Here is a 16,042-nt window from a genome sequence, read left to right on the forward strand (position 1 = left end):
TTGTCTCTCTATGAAACTGGGGCTACACCTTCTGAAAGACCTTGAGTTCAGTGCGGAGCAGATGTGATGCCGAGGGTTTGCCATTGCTCCATGAAACCCCGGAGCCGGCACCGAGAGGCAGTGGGTTACAGAGGCTGCAGAAGTGCAGGCTGTCTGGGATGACTGCTCTTTCCTCCTGGAGTCTAATCGAAGTGGAGGATATTCTTTGAAAGTCAGTATTACGCCAGTATTTCAGCTACGCAGTCTTCCCAAGCGTCGTGTTTGTTCCCTGAGTACGCTAAGGAGTGTTACTGCTCCTGCTTGACTCACCAGGAGCATTCAAATTGCAGTAGCCATCTCCAGAGAGTTATTCTCTCCCCAGTACCGGGATCGTCTGAATGCCCATTAGGTTACCAAACCTTATCTGATTATCAGCCAAAAGCATCCAGACCAGCATTTCTTTTGAAAGACTCACTCTTAGCTTTAACATCAAATCATAAGCAATACATTATCTTCTGTGATAAGATTTTGTTGTCTCCAAGGCTGCCTAGTTATATTGTTTGCTTTTCATCCTAGGATGATGATGAAGTTGATGGAAATGAGGAGGTGAAGGAAACTCGGGTAAGTGAAAACATCAGTCTAAATAGTTGGTGTTTTACTCTTGGGTGATGGTGGCAAGAAATGTTCTATGGCTTTACTTTTGTTGATCGGAGAGGTTCAGGCTCAGTTCAGGAGCCGAGTGTGAACTGGGAGGTAGTTCCGAGTGGCAAAGTGCTTAGTGATTTCTCATCTGAAACACGAGTATCTACAGACTGGCCTAAGTTCAAAAGTTGGCTCTTTGCGAGCTGCCTGGGCAGTTCTCAGACCTGGGGGGACCGGAGCAGACGCGGGGGTGAGTGCGTTACCGTGAGCGGTGTCAGACGCTGCCGGGGAGCGGGGCCGGCGGGTCCCGAGGAAGGTGCGTGACCCTGTAGCTCAGAATCGCCCTGACGTTGCTATTTTGGACAGTATGTTTTGGATGTCTAAAATCTGCACTCTTGTCGCCTCGTGGATTTGTTTTCTTGCGGGAAATGGTCTTGGCAAGCACCACGTCAGAGATTGTTCATTGTTGCCCTGTTCTTGCAATAGTCTCATTATCCTTCGAGGCCCTTTCTTTCCATCATAATAATTACTGAGTCCTTCCAAATTGCCTTGGTTTCTCTTGGTTTTGTCTGTCTTTGTCTAAAATACATCTGAGCCTGCCAACATGTACTCTGACAATGTTAAAGCTAAATACATTTCCAAACTATTAAACATGATGTGCAAGACCTGGGAAAACCAGCAAATTTAAGGGTCAGCCTGCTTGTGTGACGTTTAATCTTTGCCAGCGACTGTTGAAGGCACGGTAGACTTTCCACATACTTTTCAATTCAGTAGAGTGATTGAAACATCATTTTATTGAACAGTTGACTCTTTTTTTCCTGAAAATATTCGGTAATGCTTTTCAGAGTGTATTTTTGTTTTTCTTTCTGCAATAGTCAGTGAAAATGGGGCAGTCATGGTGAGCCTTGTGGGGAACAGAGACTCCTGCGGTGCTGGGATGGCTTTTCGCATGTGCTTATCTTTGGTGCCAGCGTTTGTTGTCCCGGTGCTCCCTTTGCAACATGAAAAGCAGGATATTCCTTCCTGGGAAGCACCACCTGCTTCGATAGCCCGGCTCATCCCAAAGCAGTTTCTGTTCATGGCGGTGCACAGCTTCATTAAATCTTCCACTTGACCCTGCAGGGGTCATTTATTGACCCATTTATTGATCTCAAAATTGTTTTGATGTCTCTGCCGGCACACAGCAAGACTGAAGGAGGGTTATTTTGTAATGTGTAAAAAGTAATAATAATAGAATCAGGGAACCACAGAATGGATTGGGTTGGAAGAGACCTTAGAGATCATCCAGTCCCACCCCCTGCCCTGGGCAGGGACACCTCCCACCAGACCACGTTGCTCCAAGCCCCCTCCAACCTGGCCTTGAACCCCTCCAGGGATGGGGCAGCCACAGCTTCTCTGGGCAACCTGGGCCAGGCTCTCACCACCCTCACAGCAAAGAAGTTCTTCCCCACATCTCAGCTCAATCTCCCCTCTTTCAGTGTCAAACCCTTCCCCCTCCTCCTGTGGCTCCCCTCCCTGATCCAGAGTCCCTCCCCAGCTTTCCTGGAGCCCCTTGAGGGACTGGAAGGGGCTCCAAGGTCTCCCCGGAGCCTTTCCTTCTCCAGGCTGAACCCCCCCAACTCTCTCAGCCTGTCCTCCCAGCAGAGGGGCTCCAGCCCTCCCAGCATCTCCGTGGCCTCCTCTGGCCCCGCTCCAACAGGTCCATGTCCTTCTGCTGTTGGTGGCCCCAGAGCTGGAGGCAGCACTGGGTGGGGGGTGTCTCCCCAGAGCAGAGCAGAGCAGAGGGGCAGAATCCCCCCCTCACCCTGCTGGCCACGCTGCTGGGGATGCAGCCCAGGGTGTGGAGGGCTTTCTGGGCTGTCAGCGCATGTTGCTGGGGTGTGTGGAGCTTCTCACCCACCAACACCTCCAAGTCCTTCTCCTCAGGGCTGCTCTCCAGCCATTCTTTGCCCAGCCCAGGTTTGTGCTTGGGGTTGCCCTGACCCACGTGCAGGACCTTGCACTTGGTCTGGTTGAACTTCATGCTGTTTCCATGGGGCCACCTCTCCAGCCTGTCCAGGTCCCTCTGGATGGCATCCCTTCCCTCCAGCATGTGGACTTCACCACACAGCTTGGTGTCATCGGCAAACTTGCACTCAATGCCACTGTCCATGTTGCTGATAAAGATGTTAAACATCACTAGTCCCAGTAGTGACCCTTGAGTAACACCACTCATCACTGGTCACTACTTGGATATTGAGCCGTTGACCGCAACCCTTTGAGTGCAGCCACACAGCCAGTTCCTCATCCGCCAAGTGATCCATCAGTCAAATCCCTGTCTCTCCAATTTAGGGACCAGGATGTCATGTGGGACAGCGTCAAATGATTGTCACAAGTCCAGCTAGATGACATCAGTTGTTCTTCCCTTATTCACCAATGCTGTAATGCCATCGTAGAAGGCCACCAGATTTGTCAGGCATGACTTGCTCTCAGTGTAGCCGTGTTGGCTGTCAGCAGTCACCTCCTTATTTTCCAATTTAGCAGAGTTTCCAGGAGGATCTGCTCCATGATCTTGCCAGGCACAGCAGTGAGACTGACCAGCCTGTAGTTCTCCAGGTTTCCTTTTTCCCCTTTTTGAAAACGGGGGTTATGTTTCCCCTTTTCCAGTCAGCAAGAACTTCACCAGACTGCCACGACTTCTCAAGTAATAATAATAATAATCATTATTATGATTATTATTAATAATAGGGACACCTTGTTTCCAGCAGTCATGTTTTGGACTTGCTGGGAATGTCTTGTTCTGGGAAGCTGTCCCAGATTAGCTAAATTAAGACAAAAGAGTATCTGAGGCTGCAGGTTTGGAGGCTTCCTAGAGTGTAGTCTTAAAATTGCTGAAAACCATTGAGCACCGTCCTCACCGCTCTTGTAAACGGGTGAACTGCACTGTGTAAGAACCCACCAAATGTTCCTGCCCAAAAATTCAGGCTCACCCAGTCTCTTACAATTAATGATTCTGGTTTTCCGCAAATAATTGGCAAGGAATCCTTTTGTCTTATACTTCTCATGATTTTCTTTGGGTTCCCATCTAATAGCAGAGCAACTTCCCTTCAGTTCCCTTGGTTCCTTTGCACACGTGGTTTGTGGCAACAGTTCCCTGTTTTCTTACACACCTCACATACGTTAGACCCTGGTTTAGACTCTCCTTCCACTCTGGTCCTGTTTTTCCCATTCTCCCAGTCCTCTTGGTTTTATCCAGTTTCCAGTTCATTTTCTTTACTGTGTACCTCCAGCATCATGTCACTTTGTCAGTCTTCCCTCCTTTATTTGACACCCAAATCAGAGAGATTTCTGAACTGGGAACTGGCCATCAGTTGGGCAAGAATCACAGAGAAGCTCCTGGCTTTCGGTTGACACGCTGGAGGGAAGGGATGCCATCCAGAGGGACCTGGACAGGCTTGAGAGATGGGCTCGTGCAAATCACATGAAGTTCAACCAGACCAAGTGCAGGGTCCTGCACCTGGGACGTGGCAACCCCAGGCACAAATATTCTGGGCGGAGAATGGCTGGAGAGCAGTCCTGAGGAGAAGGACTTGGGGGTGTTGGTGGATGAGAAGCTCAACATGAGCCAGCAGTGCGCACTGGCAGCCCAGAAAGCCAACCCCATCCTGGGCTGCATTAAGAGAAGTGTGGCCAGCAGGTCACGGGAGGTGATTCTACCCCTCTACTCTGCGCTCGTGAGACCCCACCTGGAATACTGTGTCCAGCTTTGGAGTCCTCAGCACAGGAAGGACATGGACCTGTTGGAACGGGTCCAGTGGAGGGCCACGAAGATGATCAGAGGGATGGAGCACCTCCCCTATGGAGACAGGCTGAGAGAGCTGGGGTTGTTCAGCCTGGAGAAGAGAAGGCTCCGGCGAGACCTCACAGCAGCCTTCCAATATCTGAAGGGAGCTACAGGAGAGCCGGAGAGGGACTCTTTGTTGGGAAATGTAGCGACAGGACAAGGGGTAATGGTTTTAAATTGGAAGAGGGGAGATTTCGATTAGATATTAGGAGGAAATTCTTTGCTGTGAGGGTGGTGAGGCACTGGAACAGGTTGCCCAGAGAAGCTGTGGCTGCCCCATCCCTGGAAGTGTTTCAGGACAGGCTGGATGGGGCTTGGAGCAACCTGGTCTGGTGGGAGGTGTCCCTGCCCAGGGCAGGGGGGTTGGAAGTCGATGATCTTTAAGGTCCCTTCCAACTCGAACCATTCTATGATTCTATGATTCTAGTACCAAGCAGGAAGTGCAATTAATAATCATTAATTCATCGATGATAATAATAATAATAATAATAGTTCTAGAATGGCATGTGCCACCATCAGACGTGTGAACTTGAGCAGACTGAAGTGTCCCTTTTCAGTTGCAGACCCTCAGAGACTCTGCTGGTTTTATGTGAGCAGCTCTTTTTTAACTCCAGTGTTTATATCTTGGCTGATTGAGGAAGATTTTCATTTTCAAGCCCTACTCAAATTCCCTCCTCCAAACTCCGCAGCAATTATAAATGCTGGTAAATGCAATTTTGGGGGGGAAAAAAAAAAAAAAAAAAAAAAGGAGCAAATACATGTTGTTCTAATTCTCAGAAGTGGATGAATTCTTTTGGCTGAAGCCTGTGAGCACCAGCGTGGGAAACCAGCCCAGACGCTTTGGCGGAGTTTTAGGCAACTGCGATCAGTGCCGTAATAGGATGTGTCAGGAACCTTCATGTCCTGCTACCAACCCCGCCTTTCTCCCTGGGATGCAGAGTGCTGGGATGCCTTGTGGAAAGTTGGAAGAGCAGACAAAGTTTTATTGTGGAACAAGTATTCAAGGGCACAAGGACTTCAGCTGGAAAAAGCCTCTGGGGAAGCAGCTTTAGGAGAGTGTTTTGCCTGGTTCCACAGGGAAGGATTTGTTCGGTCCGGGGAGTCCTGAGCTCAAACCAGAGCGGGGGGAAGAAAGTTTGGCCACATTTGGTCTCTGTTTCTCAGAAAGTAAAAATAGCGAGAGTCCAAAGGACCGTGTCAGTACCCGGCTGAGCAGGGTGGGCGGGATGGAGTTAGGAACCCTGTCCTGCGCCCTGCATGCCAGGGACCACTGGAACATCCACGGGACTTCAGTCGTGGTGGGGCCAGGCAGTATGGATAGAGTACAGGCAGTGCAGTATGGTGTGGGTACAGTACACTATGGATACAGTACACTATGGATACAGTACAGTATGGATAGAGTACAGGCAGTGCAGTACAGTGTGGGTACAGTACAGTATGGATAGAGTATGGTGTGGATCCAGTACAGTATGGATAGAGTACAGTGTGGATACAGTACAGTGCGGATACAGTACAGTGTGGATAGAGTACAGTATGGATAGAGTGCAATGTGGATAGAGTACAGTGTGGATACAGTACAGTATGGATACAGTACGCTATGGATACAGTGCAGTATGGATAGAGTATGGTGTGGATCCAGTACAGTATGGATAGAGTACAGTATGGATACAGTACAGTGTGGGTAGAGTACAGGCAGTACAGTATGGTGTGGGTACAGTACAGTGCGGATACAGTACAGTGCCGATACAGTACACTATGGATACAGTACAGTATGGATAGAGTACAGTATGGATACAGTACAGTGTGGATAGAGTACAGTATGGATAGAGTGCAATGTGGGTAGAGTACAGTGTGGATACAGTACAGTATGGATACAGTACGCTATGGATACAGTGCAGTATGGATAGAGTACAGTGTGGATACAGTACGCTATGGATACAGTACAGTATGGTTACAGTACTGTATGGATACAGTGTGGATACAGTATGCTATGGATACAGTACAGTATGGATACAGTACAGTATGGATAGAGTACAGTGTGAATAGAGTACAGTGTGGATACAGTACGCTATGGATACAGTACACTATGGATACAGTGCAGTCAGTGCAGATGCCAGTCAATGGCTCTGCTTTGGGATGCAGCGTTTGAAGGATAATGCTGAAGACTGAAGAGAATGGTCCAATGTCCGAATGGTCCAGGAGTGCTGTGAGAGCTCTGGAGAGACAGGACAACGGGGAAGGGTTTGACACTGAAAGAGGGGAGATTGAGCTGAGATGTGGGGAAGAACTTCTTTGCTGTGAGGGTGGTGAGAGCCTGGCCCAGGTTGCCCAGAGAAGCTGTGGCTGCCCCATCCCTGGAGGGGTTCAAGGCCAGGTTGGAGGGGGCTTGGAGCAACCTGGTCTGGTGGGAGGTGTCCCTGCCCAGGGCAGGGGGTGGCACTGGATGGTCTTTAAGGTCCCTTCCAACCCAAACCATCCTGGGATTCTATGATTCTGGATAGGGTTTTCCTTATCCCCAGTTCTTCTGGCCTGGACTTAATCTGTTATTGCTATTACAGAGCAGGAGAAGTTGGGAACAAATTTGGAAGAAAAGTGTATTTTAAATGATATATAACAGAAGTAGAAAAAATGTTTGTAATCATTTAAAGAATTCTATCTCCTTTCGTTTCTCTTTATTGACAATTACAAATGTGCCTCACCCATGTGTTAGATGGTTCGTCAAGGGAAAGCTTGAGACACAGGGGACTGCTCTGAGTGTCGTGTTGGTAAAGTAACAATTTCTGGGCAATAAAAATGTCAAAGAAAACATCTGTTCTCATGAACTTCCTCCAGGACGGTCTGTGTAGCACAGTATAAAACCCAGACACATTAATGGAATTAACTCCTGTGCAGGAATAACACTGAAATGTGTGATTATGGATTGCAGTCACAGTAAGTGTAGCAAATGGGCTCCATTCTCGTCTCCCTGTACTTTCATTTACGAAAAATGAGTGTTTTAAATTCTGCAAAACACCATTCAAGCCCACTCTATTTTGTAAATGTTACATGTTCTGCCTAATTGTACTATTAACATGAAATCACCAGATGCAACTGGATACTAATAAAAACTGAATCTCTGTCTTAAAAGGACTGAGTTTCTAAGCTTGATTCCATGAATTCTAAGCGTAGAGGAATGAACTGGAAAATTCCTTATGAAAACTAAATGTCTCAGTGTTATAGCTGCTTCAGAGATATAACTTGGGAGCCCTGATTTTGGTGTGTTCTGTTTCTCACCAATGTTTTTGCTTTTAGTGGCATTTTATCTTCGACAGAGACTTCCAATTTAGCTCTTGTAATCAAGCTGTTTAACATTTTTTTAACAGATGGATTTGATAAACAGCTAAAAGATCTGAAATAACTTTAATAAGTGTTTTGTGACTTGCCTGTGGTAGCCAGACTGTGTGTATTGGCAAAGTGCAAGGTCCTGCACCTGAGTCAGGGCAACCCCAAGCACAAACCTGGGCTGGGCAAAGAATGGCTGGAGAGCAGCCCTGAGGAGAAGGACTTGGGGGTGTTGGTGGGTGAGAAGCTCCACACACCCCAGCAACATGCGCTGGCAGCCCAGAAAGTCCTCCGCACCCTGGGCTGCATCCCCAGCAGTGTGGCCAGCAGGGTGAGGGGGGGATTCTGCCCCTCTGCTCCACTCTGGGGAGACCCCCCCAAGTGCTGCCTCCAGCTCTGGGGCCACCAACAGCAGAAGGACATGGAGCTGTTGGAGCGGGGCCAGAGGAGGCCTCGGAGATGCTGGGAGGGCTGGAGCCCCTCTGCTGTGAGGACAGACTGAGAGAGTTGGGGGGGTTCAGCCTGGAGAAGGGAAGGCTCCAGGGAGACCTTCGAGCCCCTTCCAGTCCCTCAAGGGGCTCCAGGAAAGCTGGGGAGGGACTCTGGATCAGGGAGGGGAGCCATAGGAGGAGGGGGAAGGGTTTGACACTGAAAGAGGGGAGATTGAGCTGAGATGTGGGGAAGAACTTGTTTGCTGTGAGGGTGGTGAGAGCCTGGCCCAGGTTGCCCAGAGAAGCTGTGGCTGCCCCATCCCTGGAGGGGTTCAAGGCCAGGTTGGAGGGGGCTTGGAGCAACGTGGTCTGGTGGGAGGTGTCCCTGCCCAGGGCAGGGGGTGGCACTGGAGGGGCTTTAAGGTCCCTTCCAACCCAAACCATTATGTGGTTCTGTGATTCTGTTGGGAGCCACAGCAGTCCTAGCAGCCACCCTGGTCCCACCGGTTTATTGCCCTGTGTCCTGGTGGAGCGTGGTGCTGCGCAGTCTCCAGCCGTGCCGTGGCCTCTCTGTTTAAGCTCGGAGCCCTCCACTTTCGGGACACAGATCTCCTAATATGGTAAGGTATGTCCTCCCGGGCTGCGCTGTTTGCCCAGATACAAGGGAAAGTGGACTTGTAAAAGGGAACAAAATAGGTGAACTTCTGGCTAGCTGATAAGAACGTAAAATCTTTTCATCCAAATAGCGCTGTGCCGTGCTGTTCATCCCGCGCCTCATTGCTTCTGGCCCAGGGTCCCTTCTGGGGACTGAGGATGCAAGTATTTTTCCCTGGTTTTACCCTGAAATATTTACTTTAGCAGAGATGCAGCGTGACGTGGGAGGGGAGCCGTCTGGCCCGTGGCCAGGGTGGCGTAGGTGGTTCTGTGCGTCACTCGCGTGACTATAGTTAAATTAGAGAGCATTTAATTACATGTAAAGTAAGGCCGTGAGAGATTGGCTCTGTTTAGTCCTGTTTATAAACAAAAAGCCATAATGTGAGGAAAGGAGCTCTTTAAAATGTGTGTAACAAGCAATATAAAGTTAAGACTAAAATAGCAGAAAGTTGCTGCAAGAGCATGAGCTAACGTTTTGCCAGAGAGCTTTAAATATGGTGAAGAACGGTTTTATTGTGTTTGTGGTGCCCTGGGTTCTTCGGGAGGTGGAGGGGGAAGACACTAGAGAAATGTAAATTCATTCTGCAAATACTTCTACAAAAATTTTTCACATCTGCACAGACGATTTGTCTCGTGAGTTCTCCAGCCTCATACGCTCGCGTTGGTTTTTCTTAACTTAATGTTTTGAGAAGGACATCAGACCTGCTGTCCCCATCCCTGTTGATCCAGGATTTACATCACCAGCGTGGCTGCCCGGTTCCTATTTACAGCTCTGGGAAAACACATTGTTTGTGCTTAAAGCCAAGCCATCCCCGCGGGCTCTGTGCCCTGAGGGTCACAGCTAAATGCGCTCGGGTTAATTCCTCCAACTCACCGAGCTGACAGGACAGGCTGGGGACTGACCTGCTGGAGAGCAGCTCTGAGGAGAAAGACCTAGGAGTCCTGGTGGACAATAGGGTGACCATGAGCCAGCAATGTGCCCTGGTGGCCAAGAAGGCCAATGGCATCCTGGGGTGCATCAGGAAGAATGTGACCAGCAGGTGGAGGGAGGTCATCCTGCCCCTCTGCTCTGCCCTGGGGAGGCCCCATCTGGAGCACTGGGACCAGTTCTGGGCTCCCCGGTTCAAGAAGGACAGGGAACTGCTGGAGAGGGCACAGCAAAGGGCTACAAAGATGATGAGGGGCCTGGAGCATCTCTCTTAGGAGGAAAGGCTGAGGGACTTGGGTCTTTTTAGTCTGGAGAAGAGAAGGCTGAGGGGGGATCTGATCAACGCCTATAAATACTTAAAGGGAGGGTGTCAGGAGGATGGGGCCAGTCTTTTGTCAGTGGTGCCCAGGGACAGGACAAGAGGAAATGGGCACAAACTTGAATATAAGAAATTCCATCTCAACATGAGGAGGAACTTCTTTCCTGTGAGGGTGGCAGAGCCCTGGAAGAGGCTGCCCAGAGAGGTGGTGGAGTCTCCTTCTCTGGAGACATTCAAACCCTGCCTGGACACGTTCCTGTGCAACCTGCTCTGGGTGGACCTGCTTTGGCAGGGGGTTGGACTAGATGATCTTCAGAGGTCCCTTCACACCCCATATCATCCTGTGATTCTGGTATTCTTTGATTCTGTGATTCTGTGAGCTGCTGAATTAGGAAGGTGTAATGTGAAGCAGTGTCCGTGATGGAGATGGAGATGAGTAACACAAAACCAGCTAACATCCGATCTGCGAGTCCCGAGAAGATGAAGCAAAATAGCAAGTCCTCCAGGAATGATTTACAAGGTCATAGACTCGTAACTATTTGAGGTAACTTTATGCTTTAACTTCTTGTTGAGTAAATTACTCTTGGAATTTCGGTGTAGTCCGAGCTGACTAATCTTTCTCAGTTGTCAGCAAGTCAGTCTCTGTGGCCGCGCTGGAGCTGAGGTTAGCAACGCCTCGGAGACCAGCAGATACCTTGGCTTTCGCCGGCGTTGCTGGGAGGCCTGGGTTCAGATTATCCCATTTCACCCCGCGGGCCTGTCCCTTTGCCTACACGGCAGCTGTCTCCCGCTGTCCCGGGATCCCTTTGCTTTCCTCCCAGAAGGAACTGGGAGCAGTGTGATGGATAGGGATGGCAGCAGGATGGGTGCCGGCTGCGTCTCCACCTCCAGCCTCTCCAGGGGACAGGACCGGTCCCGTTCAGCGCCGCTGTGAGCCTCAACCCGTTGTCCTGAGGAGCGGCACTGCCCCCTGCACCACATCCCAGAGACAGAACTCATCTCACTGTTGTTTTACATCTAATTGTGTTTATAATTTTGGACTTGTAAAAGGCTAACGGCATATGTTTGTGCACCCACGTCATGGAGCATCATGTCAGTTTTTGTTTGAAACCGTCAAACTCTATCTCATCACGACAGGCTCAAAATTAGGGAAAGGCAAAACAGCTCTAACTGCTGAACTCCTTATAGCGGGTTCTTTGCCCCTCTGGGAGCTGATGATCGTACCTCGTGTCAGTCATCCAGCAGGCTGCGGGGAGGGTGTCTCTCCCGATGCGGTTGAAGACATCCTCTGAAAAAAAACAAACCTGAGCTGATGGATTAAAATTCCTGCATCCAGCAGAAGGTGTCTGGGTGGCTCTGTCTGGCCGTGGGGTGTTGGGGTGGCTCCCAGCCTTCAAGACCAGGAGAGTTGGGCAGGGGCAGGAGGAGGTGGCTTCAGCAGATGCAGCTTGAACGTGCCCCTTCTCGCCCGGCCATGGTGGACGCTGCTTCGTGGCACAGCCCCGGCCAAGCCCACGGTCCCTGTGGCCTGGACATACCTGGTTTAGGTAGTAAATGATTTATCTCCTAGATATATCCAGGAGAAGAGAAAAGCAGAAGCCATATTGCCAGATGGCTGACAGGGGATTGAAGAGTAATCTAAATTTGTTTGGAAAACTGAAGTCAAATTCCCTGGCAATAAAATATCCTTCGGAAACTAATGCTGTAGGAAAAACTGTGTATTCCAGTGATTCAAGTGCGGTGATGGTGTCCGTCCCCCTTGTCTTTAAAAGGTCACTTTTTGTTCTCAGTGTCTATTCTCCCACATGCTTCTCTTCAGAAAAAAGCCTCATATTTGGAAAGGCATTGTTAGTTTTTTGCTTTTGGAGATGGAGTTTTCCTGCTAGAAGTAGCATTATTTGGCAGAAGCTACTTCATTATTTGGTGGGTTAAGATGGAGAATCCTTAAGCTGTAAAACTCCTTCCTGGCAGGAACTTCCCACCAGCTTTGGTTTAATTCACACCTCAGCATTTTGGGTACTCGTTATAGTAGGTGCCAAGCAGGTAGCTAATGCTGGTGCCGTTGTGGTTGTTGTTTGGGTTTTTTTTTTATTTTTTGATATATGTAGGCTTTTTTTCATTGCTCCTAGATTTCATCCTCGGGAGTGAACATAACCTTCTGCACCACAATCTGCTGCTGCTGAAGGAAGGCCAGAAATAGGCTTGAAACATAGTTAGATAGCAATGTGTTGAAGTTATGCATCTGTTTGGCCAGTGGCACTGGAATATTGGGTTGTGTCAGCCGGTTGCTTCCACAGACGAGGCAACAGAAAGGGTTTTATGGCTGAGGTGGGTGGGAGCAGAATCTGATGAATTTTGATAAAGAACAAAATGGATCATGACTCTGTTGTGAGCGCCCCGAGATTTCTATTTCTCTATGTCATAGTTTGGAAAGTCCCTTGGCTTGAAATAGCGATGTTTACATCTGGTTCTTATATTGGTGTTTGCTTTCTCGGTTTCCCTGACATGGGCTGTTAATATCTCTGCAAATTTTTGCTGCGTTCCTCCTTTGTAACTCCGCGTGTTTGGGCGTCTGCAGCCTTGCTCGGAAGCTGGGTCCGGGCGAGGGAACCTGTCGGGGAAGACTTGCAGAGTGCGACTGCCGAGCTGCTTCCACTGGAAAACGCCGTGTTCTGACACCTCTTTATCCTTAGTGACAGTAACTGGATGAAATCGCTTGATTTTTGGCGTGAGCAACGCTCTGAACTCAACTGAGTGGACAGCGGGATGCGTCTCTCCGGATTTTATCATGCTGCTTTTTTTTGGAAGGAAATAGAAAACTCTAGAATGGTGTTGAGTTCGGGAAAAAAGCCTGGGAAAAGACGGAGCCGGGTTTTGGGTGGATGCGAAGCAAATCGTCTGGTGTGCAGGCATCGGGAGGGGTACGGCGTGAAAACGCGCGGTGCTGGGGTCGCCCCGGGCCTCCGGGTTTGTAACCGTGGCTGCATTTACAGCCTTGAATGGAATCAAATCTGTGGTCCCGGAGACGTTTATTTTTGGCAGAGCAGTCATGGCCGCATCTGCCGCCCTCCGGGGGGAGCCTGTGGCTGCAGCTCCGGTTTATTGTGGTGGTTATTGCTGCCACCGCCATCCATCTCCGCAACCTCTCGCCCCCATCCCTTCTGCAGATGATGCATCAGGGTAATGAAATCCTTCCCCCTCCTCTGCAGCCTTCTCTTTAAATTCAGTTCTCGGCCTCTGAAGCCAGGGAGGTCCCCAGAGGTGTCAGAGAACACCCCTCCTTCTCCTCCTGGTACAAACGCTGCATTTGAGTGTTCGAGGCACCTCATCTCTTCTTCCAAATCCTCAATTCTGCTCCACAGAACCGCTGGAAGACTTTTCTCCTACATCCATAATTTGACACTTACAGGTGCTAAAATGATGTTTCTGTGCTGAGAATGGTGCTTTTTAAACTCCCTTTGCTACTGCCTTTTATTTTTTTTTATATTTGTAAGAAAGCAAAAAGAAAAGAATTCTGAAGTTTTATATTTAAAATGTGCTATTCTCAGCCCACACTAAAATTATCTGCTTCTAGCGCTTAACACTAATCCAGGTCTGCCTGGGTGTAGCTCCCAGCCTTTTTCTGATAGATGTAGTGATGGGAATAAAAAGCGGAGGGATTATGATGGTGTAGGAGCAGTTACGGACTGTCAGCTCCTGTCCATGTGTCCGGGAGGAGAGGAAGGTCCTTCCTTCTGCTCCCTGTCCGCCGGACCCCGCTCCTGGGGATCCCATCGGGGCACTGCAGCTGAAATCCTCTCCGCTTCTGCCGTTTGTATTCCATTTATGGCAAATGCTGCAGAGCCTTCCCATCGCGTTTCCAGCCCAGCTTATTGCCTGACCAATAATGTCCTCGCTACGGCCCTTCCAGCCTTCTGTTGCCGAACAGAACCGTGACTGCCTTTCTCAGTTCTACATAAACCCTGTGAAGCTATAATTGAACCTGTTGAAGCCTGCATATAATTTGGAAGTGATTTATTTACAGTGTTTTAAAGTGGTTTTTATACAGCATGTATTTTCAATCAACTTTTCATTATCCAAACTAAGAGTGGGCCGGGTGTTACGGTGGGTGCAGCTGCTACAGCTCCGAGCCTGCGCCGTCGCGGGGAACAGCAGCCGCTCCTCAGCCCTCTGCCTTCCTACCCTGTGTCTGCGGACGGGACCACGCTTCACAGGGAACAGAGAATTAGCCGTACAAAAAAGCGGGTCTATTATTACAACTTTTAAAGACTGGCTTTTCGTCGCATCTCCCGGGTTAAGTAACTGCTACTGATTCCGAATCACAGAACGATACGGGGTTGGAAGGGACCTCTGGAGATCATCTAGTCCAACCCCCTGCCAAAGCAGGTCCACCCAGAGCAGGTCGCACAGGAACATGTCCAGGCGGGTTCTGGATGTCTCCAGAGAAGGAGACTCCACCACCTCTCTGGGCAGCCTCTTCCAGGGCTCTGCCACCCTCAAAATAAGGAAGTTCCTCCTCATGTTTAGGTGGAATTTCTTATATTCAAGTTTGTGCCCATTCCCTCTTGTCCTGTCCCTGGGCACCACTGAAAAAAGACTGGCCCCATCCTCCTGACACCCACCCTTTAAGTATTTATAGGTGTTGATCAGATCCCCCCTCGGCCTTCTCTTCTCCAGACTAATCAAATCAGCTCCTCATGCACTGAAACGAGCGGGTTCTCTACAGAACCAACGCAATTTCTTAGCTCAAGAAGCAGTGGGTACTGGGAATAAAGGTGTGAGCACAGGCGGGTTAACAAGCCTCAGCCTTGTCTTTGCAGGTGAATTCCTTTCCAAATTGTTTGGTAGCACTCTAGAGACCTTTTACTGTAAGATCCTGCGTAGAGGAAGAAACAGCTGGCGTGTGTGTCCCCGCGGTGCGGTGATGCCCGGTCCCTCTCCTCTGGCCTGGAGCCCCTCACGCTCACACAGAGCAGCGTTTCGGGCTCCTCAGACCCCATCTCAGGTTGACCAAGGGCTTTTCCTTTGCAAATAACAACCCTCGTGTCTGGTTTGGCCGTATCGGAAGACAAGGGCAAGGCAAGTAAGAAACTCTTCCAGGTACAAAGCGAAGTTTAGCGTTTGCAAAGACTGCGCGTTATTTAGGGCTTAAATAATCACAAATATGGGACATCCTGAGGTGAAGGGAACCACAGGATTTATTAAGCTTTGCCCCCAGTCTAAATGTTATTACAAAGGGGGTGTGCCGTGCTCTTACACTCTGGATTTCAGTTTTGTGTGCCAGCCCACGCGCAGGAAAAAGCCATAGGAAATCTAATCTTGACTCTGTTCTCTATAGCCGGCGTCAATAGCTCAATAGTTAATGGAGTTTTTGTGTTTAAATTAAGTTTCTCTGGATTTTTTACAGAACAGCTCTAGGCCCAGAACAATTATTTTATGGGCATATAGTGGTTTTGTAGCCTGGCTCTTGGAAACAACTACCAGGATAGTTTATTTCCCTCTGTTTCTCCAGAGAAGTGTTGTGCGAATAAATGTGGCTTTAGAATTGATTTAAGTATTGCGTAAAATATGAATTACATATTTCAGTGTTTCCCTGCACTGCAACATGACTCAACACACAAACAGCACACTCTGCTCCTCCGGGTGGGAAATCCAGGAGTGAGGGTTGCAAAGGTTTTTTTTAATGGAAGAGCAAAGAGCTGAACTCCGTGGAAGGGGGTCCCAGCGGCGTCTGGGGCTGCATCACGCAATTATTAGGGGGGTTTCTCTGCTTCTCAAAAAAAAGTGAGCAAAGTGGTTTAAAGGAAAACACAGAATCATAGAGTCACAGAAGCTGGTGAGGGGGGCTCCTCCGTGTTACCCAACCCTCGTACCCTCACATCGCCGTGCCCGAGGCACCTGTTGGGATGGGTCCCCGCGAGCGCCTGGGTTGTGTGTGGAAGAGC

The 16,042-nt window shown here is 49.3% G+C and overlaps 1 protein-coding gene across 3 annotated transcripts in view; it reads left to right on the forward strand.

The window, feature by feature from the left end:
• Positions 1 to 16,042, forward strand: part of PPP1R12B (protein phosphatase 1 regulatory subunit 12B) — a 130,028-nt gene that overhangs the window by 85,326 nt on the left and 28,660 nt on the right. For all 3 annotated transcript variants that reach the window (XM_074163416.1, XM_074163418.1, XM_074163417.1), the window contains one exon: positions 556 to 600. In XM_074163416.1, the coding sequence (XP_074019517.1) occupies positions 556 to 600 (45 nt within the window). The remainder of the gene's footprint in view (positions 1 to 555; positions 601 to 16,042) is intronic.

The sequence above is a fragment of the Numenius arquata genome, chromosome 24 (genome assembly GCF_964106895.1).
Source record: "Numenius arquata chromosome 24, bNumArq3.hap1.1, whole genome shotgun sequence".
Taxonomy (NCBI): Eukaryota; Metazoa; Chordata; class Aves; order Charadriiformes; family Scolopacidae; genus Numenius; species Numenius arquata.